Consider the following 10236-nt stretch of genomic DNA (forward strand, 5'->3'; position numbering starts at 1 on the left):
GCTGACCTCTCCCCGCTCGCCCCTTCCCTCTGTCTGTGGTTCTGCCGGCGGCCCCCACAGGGCCCACCGTGACTCCCCCGTCCCTCCCGCAGGGCAGCAGGTGATCGAGGAGCAGCGGCGGCGCCTGGCCGAGCTGAAGCAGAAAGCTGCGGCCGAGGCGCAGTGCCAGTGGGATGCCCTGCACGGGGCGGCCCCCTTCCCGCCCGGCCCCTCGGGCTTCCCCCCGCTCATGCACCACTCCATCCTGCACCACCTGCCGGCCGGCCGAGAGCGCGGGGAGGACGGCGAGCACGCCTACGACACCCTGAGCCTGGAGAGCTCCGACAGCATGGAGACCAGCATCTCCACGGGCGGCACCTCGGCCTGCTCCCCGGACACCGTGTCCAGGTACCCGCCCGAGGGGGCCGGCCCCGCCCCCGCCAGCCGCCTCCCGGCCCCTTGATGCCCCCACTCTCGCCCTCCCCCAGCGTGAGCGGCCTGGACGTGGGGAAGATCGAGGAGATGGAGAAGATGCTGAAAGAAGCGCACGCGGAGAAGAGCCGCCTCATGGAGTCGAGGGTGAGGCAGGCCTGGGCTGGCGGGCCCGCGGCTGCCCGGGGCCTGTGTCCCGCCCCCAAGCGCTCCCCCCCCCACCTTTTTTAAAAAAGTTTTTAGTTATTTTCGAGAGACAGAGACAGAGCGCAAGCAGGGGAGGGGCAGAGAGAGAGGGAGACACAATCCGAAACAGGCTCCAGGCTCTGAGCTATTAGCACAGCGCCCGACGTGGGTCTCGAACTCACGGGCCGCGAGATCATGACCTGAGCTGAAGTCGGACGCTCAACCGACTGAGCCACCCGGGCGCCCCGAGACCTTCCCTTGAGGAAGAGTGTTTTAGAAGTCGTGTTCGTCAGATGGAGGAGGCCTGGTGACATGGCTCTTAGGATGAGAGGAGGCAGCACAGGAACCCTCGTCCAGCCAGGAATTTCCCTTTCGGCAACGTGCAGCCTTTGCGTGTTTGCTTCTGTGGGTGTTTTGGCCGCCGCGAGAGTTCTGATTTGCATCAGCACGAGTGGCGGGTCCTTCCCCTTGGGGACGGTGAAGAAAGGCGGGAATGGGGGCCCAGCATGGGGGGGGGTAGGGCCGGAAGAGAAGGCAGGCGTCCAGGCCAGAGCAGAGGTTGGCAGAGGGAAGTGGGCCCGAGGTCAGGATCCTGGTTTGTCCCCAGGGCACAGCCAGGCTGAGGAGTCGGTGCCTGGGGAGGAGGGCGAGTGAAGGGCCTGTTCTGTCTCCACTCTTGGGGTGCTCTTCGTGTCTCAAGATGAGAGTGGGGTGCAGGGGGCAGGGGGCAGCAGCTAGACCAGCCAGAAAGGAAGGCCTCTCAGCCTTACATCCGCGGGGGCCAGATTTACAAGCAGCTCTTGGCAAACGGAGAGGAAGGAGACCCTGCTAAATTTTGAGCTGGGAAGAAACGGCAAGCAGGAGCCAATGGCACGGAAGTTGTTTGTGTTGATGAGGACATTGGGCATCTCTGACACGCTTTGTGTTTGATGATTTGTTTTAATGGCTTTTAAAATCTTCTAATAATGGCTTCTGTACGTGCACTTTTTTTCTCCGTGAAATTTGAAGTTCAACTACAAATGTTTGTAATTTGACTTCAAAGGGCCTCAGGGACTAGGAGGGATTACTGAATATATTCAGTATCAAAAAAACCCAGTTGCTTAGATTATCGGTGTCTTAGGGATTGAAGTAAAAATTGTGAGAGCCATGTTTACTTATTTATTCAGTGCTTCCTTCAAGCTGGAATCAGTGATGGGCATTTACATACACGACCTCGTTACTTTTCACTATAATCCCCGAAGGTGGGCACTCTTGGCCCCATTTCACAGGCGAGGCGGCTGAGGCTGAGGGGGTTTGAATGATTTTGTCAGGGTCACAGAGCTCAGACCGGTGACAGAGCCAGGATTTGAAGCCAGCCTGGTCTCAGTTTAAAGCATTTGCCCCTTACGAGCCAGGTGCTCGGAGAAGGTGGGTTTTGGGGCTGATGCCGCCTCGTGCCAGCCTGCTCTCTGAGGTGGGCGCCTCCTGCAGCTCTGCCCCAGCCTGAGGAGGGGCACCTGGAGAAGGGGAGGGAGAAGGCAGCCGTGGGCACTGACTGCTGGCTTTGGGGGCAGGAGCGGGAGCTGGAGCTCCGGAGGCAGGCCCTGGAGGAGGAGCGGAGGCGGCGGGAGCAGGTGGAACGGAGGCTGCAGAGCGAGAGCGCCAGGAGGCAGCAGCTGGTGGAGAAGGAGGTCAAGATGCGGGAGAAACAGTTCTCCCAGGTAAGTGGGTGCTGGGGTGTGCTGGGCGGGGCTGTGGAGGCGTGGGGGTACCCTGGGGTGTGAAAACTACTCTCCTCCAGAAAAGGTTGCTGTTGGCTCAGCACCAGGCAGAATTCTACTTGGGACTCGTTCGGCCCCAAGGACCAGACACCTGGGTGTGCGTGTGTCTTGTGGCTGTCCCAGTCCTCACTCCACCAGACTCGAAGCTCCGCGCCCCCCCCCCGTGGGCAGATGATGTCGCTCTGGCTCTGGGTTTACGTCTCCAAGAGAGACTTGTACTCGTTTCTCCGTGGCACCGGAGTCCTGGGCTGTTGCCTTATGCAGAAGATTTGAGCAGAAGAGTTGAAGGTAGAAGTTAGGTTGTGTGGGGAGGTCTGCCTGTGTCTCTGGTCCCAAATCCTGGCCCCCCTGTGAGAGCCCATGGGACTCACACAGGCTGTTCCTTCCCACTGGGTCTTCTAGTCCCCCAACACCCCTGCGTGTCTGGTCCTGTGGGATTTACCCCGACAGGGACCAGTGACCACAGCTCCCTGGTCCTGGGAAGCAACAGCATAAACTCTAGGGGGCAGGCCACCTGGATTGGGCTTGGGAATTAAGAAACGATCAGGGGGGTGCCTGGGTGGCTCAGTCAGTTAAGCGTCCGACTTTGGCTCAGGTCATGATCTCACGATTTGTGAGTTCGAGTCCTGCATGGGGCTCACTGCTGTCAGCACAGAGCCTGCTGGAGATCCTCTGTCCCCCCTCTCTCTTCCCCTTTCCTGCTCACACATGCTCTCTCGTTCTCTCTCAAAAATAAACACTGGGGCGCCTGGGGGGGCTAGGTCGGTTAAGTCTCCGACTTCAGCTCAGGTCATGATCTCATGGTTCACGAGTTCGAGCCCCGTGTTGGGCTCTGTGCTGACAGCTCAGAGCCTGGAGCCTGCTTCAGATTCTGTGTCTCCCTCTCTCTCTGCTCCTCCCCCACCCACACTCTCTGTTTCTCAAAAATAAATAAACATTTAAAAATTAAAAAAAAAAAAAATACTGATAAGGAAACTGAGGTCCAGAGAGGGCATGCGATCCAAACAAGGTCCAATAGGAAGTCAGAGGCCGGATTTCCTACTGGGCTTTGCTTTCCAGAGCACGTTCACATCTGGCCTCTTGCCTTATTTCGTTCAGCCCAGGAAGGAGATGAGGAGCAGGGGCAAGACAGGAAAGGTTGTATCTTGCTCCTAGGTGGGGAAACTGAGGCACAGAGCCACTCAACAGTTGCCCAGGCCTAGGTTGCGGCAGTGCGGGCCTGCTAGATCTCTGCTTCTGCCACAAGCCCTGTGAAACCAGAGTGACTTCCCTGGGGGTGGGAGGGAGGGTTGGCATTGGTGGGGGTTCAGAACTGAAGCCAAGAGACCTTGACAAGGGAACAGTGGGGGAAGAGAGAGACTCTGCTGAGCCTGCCTTCTGCTCCCAGGCACGACCCCTGACTCGCTACCTGCCAATCCGGAAGGAGGACTTTGATCTGAAGACCCACATTGAGTCGTCGGGCCACGGTGTCGATACCTGCCTGCACGTGGTGCTCAGCAGCAAGGTACGAGGCGTGCGGGCCCCCGGGGTGCTGGGGGGAGGACCCCCCGCTCTGAGCATTTCCCCGGGCCCTTGGGATATTGGCCCTAGTTCCTGTCCTAACACCAGAGGTCTCTGCCCCGGGATCTGGTGTGCTGGCTTAAAGAGATGTTGGGGACAGCCCCCTGAAATACAGGCAGAGGGGATGGCCTTTCTGTTGCTGCTCGGGAAAGGAAGGTTTAGGGACTGCGCATTCGGGTCCCTCCTCACTCCCGCTTCTCACCAGGTCTGCCGCGGCTACTTGGTCAAGATGGGGGGCAAGATTAAGTCGTGGAAGAAGCGCTGGTTTGTCTTCGACCGGCTCAAGCGCACCCTTTCCTATTATGTGGGTAAGTTCCTGTGAGACTGTCTCAGAGCCTGGACGCTTCTGGAAGGAAGCCAGGCTTACAAGCCGGGGGCCAGGGGCTTGAGCTGAGCACTTGTCCCCTCCCTGACAGCATCCAGAGCACGGTCCACCTTCGTGTATTTGGCAACATAACCGAGCGCATCCTAATTTCCGGGCACTGTCCTGGTCCTTGCTGACAAGCAGGGTGGCCACAGCTCTGCCCCTCGGAGCTTGCTGTCAGGGAGGCAGATACTGAACGGAGTAAAGCGGTGCACGATGGGAATGCTGCAGGGGACCCCAGATGCTGTGCGCGTGTGCAGTCCTGTGGATTCCTGGAGGGCCCACAGGCGCCTCCTCCCACGGCTTCCTCCGCCCGGCCTCCGGCTCGGTTGCCGGTCCCTAGAATCCCCTCCCTCTCTCTGGACAGTTCCCACTTCGAGCGCAGGATGCCGTGTCGCACGCTGGTCAGCAGAGGCCAGGGCATGCCGCGGGGACAGCCAGTCCTGAGACCCCAGTGGCTCAGAACCACAAAGGTCGTTCTTACCCGATACGCATCCGTGTACGTGGCGCGTTGGTGGGGGCTCTGCGGCCCTCTGCGTCACCGCCCCCTTTGTTGGAGAGCATGCATTTTTAGAGCACTGCTGGCCACCGTGGCGGAAGGTAAAGAGAAGCTTAACTGCGCCTTGCGCTGGCATTAAATGCCCCAGCTGGGGTCTGTCCGCAAGTCATTAGCGGGGCTGCTCGGCCAGTGCAGCCACCCCGCCCCCAGCCAGGAAGAGCAATCCTGCTCGGAGCCTGAAAGGTCAGGGCTTAACTGTCTGGTGCCAGGGACATCCAGGCCTGGAGTGCCTGCATCCCCTCTAACCTGCTCCCTGAGTTCCACCCCCTCCAAGAAGCCTTCCCTGATTGCCTGGGGCCCTGGGTGTGCGGGCAGAGGCACATGCGTCTGGGAAGGGACTTCGTGGGGATTTGAGAGAAACAGGCCCGGGGAGAAGAGCTCCATTTTAGGCCTGTTGAGGTTGAAGTGCCCCTGGGACATCTAGGTTGAGGAGAAAGGTCAGGGTTGGAGTTGAATCGGTTGGAGTAATAGTGATAGCAGGTCATACTCGCCTGAGCAGGCTGCTGTGCTCAGCATTCTGCGTGCTTCGTCTCGTCTACTTTTCGTCATCGTCTTGTGAGGGAAGCACTGTTTCATACCCATCTTACAGATGAGGAACATGGGCTCCAAGAGGTTAAGTAAACTCCCTAGGGTCTCACAGCTGCTAAGAAGCAGAGCTAAGCCTGGGCGTGGGCAGCTGGACCTCAGAGGGAGATGAAAGTCCATGCCCTGCGGAAGGAGGAAGCAGAGGGACGGGCAAAGGGACAAGGGGCAGGAAGCCACATGCCAGGTGCTGGGCTGGCCCTTGGCCTCTGTGACCTTCCTTAACGTCTGTGGAACGAAGGAAGACAACTTTCAGATGAGAGGTGGAAACAGGGAGGGAAGCCAGCCCAAGGAGCAGACCTTTGCAGGCAGGGAGCGTCGTGTCGCCGGGGACGAGGGATGCTACAGAAAGGCCGAGAATAATGTGGGCTCAGAGGCCCTTCCACTCAGAGACCGGAGCTGTGTACAGGGGTGGGAGCCATTGCACACGAGGAGGAAACGTGGGTGGTTAGGAAGCAGAGGCAGGAGCTGTTAGTATTTCCAGCGAAGGGAGAGGTGCTACTGGAGGCGTGGCCGGGCCTGGGGGCCAGGGTGGGGCTGCGTCCCTGTCCCAAGAGGAAGCGTCGGGTGGAGCTGGGCCCCTCAGCCCAGGGGCGTAACGATCGCAGCTGCCACACGTTGTGTCCCAGTCGCTGTGCTGAACCCTCCGAACGAGTTCTCTCGCTTAGTGCTCACGACCGCTTACAACGCGTAGATGCTCTCTCCGTGTTCCCAGCCGTGCTGTCAAGGTCACATAGCTAATGAACGCCTGTATGCCTGTGCTTTCCTCCCCACTGGATTGTAGATTCCTAAGAGAAGGATCTGTGATTGCTGGTGATCCCAGCGCCTAGGGCTCCTTCAGCACTGAGCGCCTGCTGTGTGCTAGGCACATAGCTGTTGGTGTTGGAGGAGGTAGACCTACGGACGGGTAAAGAAGGGCTCAGATTTAGCATGGTAAGTTCTGTAGAGGAACATCCATGCTCTGGGAACACAGGAGAGTGCAGCCAGGCACCACAGCGGTGACACTTGCAATAGGTCTGGAAGACCATTTAGGAATTTGCCAAGGGAATGGGCTGGAGACCCTTCCAGTGTATGCAGAGCATACTCTTAAGGGACTGGTCAGCAGCTCCACCTGGCCAGATAGAACGCGTTGGTGCAGGGGAAGGATGTGAGATAAGGCCAGAGGGGCGTGTTGGCACCGGCCTGTAAGTACCCTTTGCCAAGCCAAGATGGCGGCAGGTTCCCGGGGAGGGAACTGGCCGGGAGGCTTGCGGGTTGAGGCAGCAGGATTAGGTTTGCTTTAGGAAGATTGCTCCCTTGTCCTTAGGGGAGAGGAGTTGAAGGGGCAGAGGGTGGGGCCGGGGCACATCGAGGAGGCTACAGCAGTGCTCCCGGATGGAGGACTCAGGCCGGAAATGACACAGGGGTGGGGGAAGGGTGCAGAGCAAGGTGCAGGCCATCGGCTGTCACTGTCTGAGTTTAGTGACTGTGTGACCTTTCGGTTGTGGTGCCCAAGCAGTTTGCCACAAGACAAGATGGCCCAGGCCCTGGGCTTTCCCTTGGCAGTTCCCCTCCCTCCCCACTGGAACGGTCCCCTCTGCTGTTAGCTTGCCCACCTTCTTCCTGTCACCCCTGCCTCTAGGTGCTACGCGTCTTTCTGTTTTTTAATATTAGAGGCGAATAGGCCAAGGCATTCATAGAGTTCTGATATCAAAACGCCCGAAAAGCTTTAGATTGGGACTTATGCCTCTGCTCACTCCAGATGACTGTTTTTATTATAAATCTCTTGTGTATCCTTGTAGAGTTTTAGAACGAAAGCAAAGGCAAACATAGACTGTTACTCGTTTTCTTCCACAAAAGGGGGCACACAATGCATTCCTTGTTTTACTGCTAACGTATCAGATCTGTGTGAGATAGATCTACATCTGATACATTTTAAGTTAAGCTGTATTTCTGAAACCATGTAGCAGAGATTTCTGAATCATTTAAGAGCGGTGTAGTATCCCCTCACGTGCTAAACTATAATTTATTAACCAATCTCTACTCGGGGACACTTGCGTTGTTTGCAGTATTTCATGACTACCAATACTGTTGGGGTGAATACGCGTGTAAATTTGTTACTTGTAAAATAAATGTCCGTACGTGCCATCGTTGGCTCGAAGGGCAAGCACCTAATCCTGGTAGGACTTACCTGTCACTTATCAGACCACCTCCCCTGTTTCTCCAGAGCCCCACCTAAGGGGTGCTGTTTATTTTTGGCATATTTTTGCCATTCTGGTAGGTGAGAAGTGGTATCTCAGTGGAGTTCTAATTTGCGTTCTCTAATTCTGAGCAAGGCTGAGCACTGACCAGGTCTCTGGGGTTCCATGTTGGCCTCGGTTCTGGAGTCCCGGGAATCACCCCATTTCTCAGACTGGGGGCAGGGGTGCTCCTTCAGCACGTCACCTGAGGGACGACAGGCCCCCTCAGCCCGGCCTTATTTCCTTTGCAGACAAGCATGAGACGAAGCTGAAGGGGGTCATCTACTTCCAGGCCATCGAGGAGGTCTACTATGACCACCTGCGCAGTGCCGCCAAGGTGAGGGCGGGCCCCGCGGCGTTGTGGGACGACAGCCTCCAGCCTGAGTCCTCCAGAGACTTGGACCCATGGCTTGGTCTCTTTGTAAACTTTCTCTTCCTCTCTCCCTCTCCCCTTCCCAGAAGAGGTTTTTCAGCTTCACTGTGGTGACTGAGGTACCCCTCCCCCACCTACGTGTAACCAAAGCTACTGCACATTAATGCCCCCTGTCCCCTACTTGTCCCTGACCCTTTACTCTCCCCTCCGCCCCCCTTCCCCAGGCCTGAGGGAGGAGCAGCGGGGGGCGGCTTGCGGCCCCCTCTCTTGAGATGACAGCAGGCTGTGTCCCTGTGGGGGGAGGGGTGGGCACCACAGAAAGGATGGCTAAAGGGAGGAAGGGGTTCTCCGGGAGGGTTCTGGCTGGGGGGACTGATAGAGGGGATGTGTCCGAGGCCTGGGCCGTCTGCCCTCGTGTAATCAGCCTCCCTCCCCCCAAGCCTCGGGTGCCCACCTCAGCCCTGACCTCCCCTCCTCTGCGGCCCAGCACCCTACCTGCAGCTTTTTCCATCGGCCCCTCTTGTGCTGAGAGGAGACTCTGGTCCTCACGGGAAGGGCCCTTTGTGTCTGATTCCTGTGACACTTTTGTGCCCTCAGGCTCGCTGAGGAACAGTGCCCCACGAGGCAGGGTACGGCCCTGCCAGGCCCAAGGATGGTCCGGGTGTGAGGAGGGGACCATCTCCAGCGGGGGCCCGCTGGACTGATGGGCACTAGGTTTGAGGCCTGTTTCAGACTCCGTCTTGAGCTCTAGGGGGTCCTGGAGACGGGGAGGGGAAAGGGCAGATGGGGGGGGTCAGAGGTGAGAGCCCTGGCTTAGACCTTCTTCTCTCCCTGAGCAGAGCCCGAACCCAGCCCTCACCTTCTGTGTGAAGACCCATGACCGGCTCTACTACATGGTGGCCCCATCTGCCGAGGCCATGCGCATCTGGATGGATGTCATCGTGACCGGAGCTGAGGGCTACACTCAATTCATGAACTGACCAGTGTGGACCTCCTGGACCCTCGGGCCAGCCCACCTGCTGCTCCACCCTGGAGACAGAGGTGCACACCGGGCCACACAGGAGTGCCCCCCCAGAGGCCTGGAAGGGCGGAGCGTGCCTGGGGCTGTTGTAGGTGACTTTGTACTGTTCTACGGTGTAAGGAGCTCATCCTGTGAATTTCTGGGCTCAGGCCCCCTGAAGAACCAGCCAGCAGATGAAAAGTGGGGAGGCTCCCGGGAGCCCAGAATCTGCAGTAACCTTGGAGGGCCCGGCCCCAGGCCTGAGGAGCCGTCACAAGAGGGGGCCTCAAGCTCTGACCTGGCACCTGCACTCCCCAGCCTGTGTTCTCTTTTGCAAAAGGACAAATTATGGTACCAGAATCTGCCAAAGATCCCTTCTTGCCTCAGCCCCCTTTGCGGGGGCCTTGGGGGCTGAGGAGAACCACATCAAGAGTGGGGTAACAGCTCAGGCGGTGTACTTCTCCAACCCCGCTCTACCCTGTTCTCCCCTGTCTTTGTTCAAGGGCCAGGGACCTCCAGTGCCATCCTTGAGGTCCTAACCTCATCCCCTTTTTGCAGACCCCCAACCACGATCTCCACAGTGACTGCTTCATCGCCATGGTCATACACTCGTTGCCGTGGCTCCGCCCATGCTGCAGCCATGGGCCCATCCGAGGGTACAAGGGTACGTACTGCGACCTCTCCAGCCCAGGACCTTGTGCATCTCGTGCCGGGGGAAGGGACCAAGCACCTGCTCCCTGCCCCCTATGTCTCCAGGCCCTGGTGCACAGCCGGCCGCCCCCTAGTCCAGACCTCTCCCTTGCACTCGTGCCTTGCTTAGAGCCAGAAGGGACGAAGCTTGGACATCCAGAGACTGGAGGAAGGAAGCAGATGGGAGAGGCAGCTAGACTGGGGTCTACAGAACTGGCTGGGTTTCTAACAGGGATGGAGGGCCGCTCAGACGCCCGCTGGGGGAAACCTGAGCAGGAGCCGAGGGGGAGGACCCTGGGGGCTGGCTGCCCTCCCTTCCGCCTCAGAAGGATGACAGAAATGGAGAGCAGAGGACCAGGCCCCCAGCTGTCTGGCCTCAGCCCTTCACGCCTTAACACTAAGCCCACAACCCTGCTCCTCTGCCCAACACTGGGCCATGGTTGCCCGGCCTGGGCTGGGCGATTTTCAGTATTTGTAAGCATCTCAACAGAACAATAAAGCATTTGGAGTATGTGTTTGGGAAGCCAGGTTG

At 58.3% G+C, this 10236-nt stretch overlaps 1 protein-coding gene across 22 annotated transcripts in view; it reads left to right on the plus strand.

Moving 5' to 3' along the window:
* The window catches only part of PHLDB1 (pleckstrin homology like domain family B member 1), a 45381-nt gene extending 35164 nt beyond the window's left edge, over positions 1 to 10217 (plus strand). For 14 of the 22 annotated variants that reach the window (XM_043579512.1, XM_043579511.1, XM_043579508.1 and 11 more), the window contains 8 exons: positions 93 to 387; positions 468 to 558; positions 2151 to 2297; positions 3745 to 3861; positions 4123 to 4225; positions 7893 to 7978; positions 8101 to 8133; positions 8854 to 10217. In XM_043579512.1, the coding sequence (XP_043435447.1) occupies positions 93 to 387; positions 468 to 558; positions 2151 to 2297; positions 3745 to 3861; positions 4123 to 4225; positions 7893 to 7978; positions 8101 to 8133; positions 8854 to 8994 (1013 nt within the window). In that variant the 3' untranslated portion in view covers positions 8995 to 10217. The remainder of the gene's footprint in view (positions 1 to 92; positions 388 to 467; positions 559 to 2150; positions 2298 to 3744; positions 3862 to 4122; positions 4226 to 7892; positions 7979 to 8100; positions 8134 to 8853) is intronic. The other 8 variants (XM_043579529.1, XM_043579509.1, XM_043579522.1 and 5 more) reach the window with 1 other exon arrangement.
* Positions 10218 to 10236: the final 19 nt, after the last annotated feature.

The sequence above is a fragment of the Prionailurus bengalensis genome, chromosome D1 (assembly GCF_016509475.1).
Source record: "Prionailurus bengalensis isolate Pbe53 chromosome D1, Fcat_Pben_1.1_paternal_pri, whole genome shotgun sequence".
In the NCBI taxonomy this organism is placed as follows: Eukaryota; Metazoa; Chordata; class Mammalia; order Carnivora; family Felidae; genus Prionailurus; species Prionailurus bengalensis.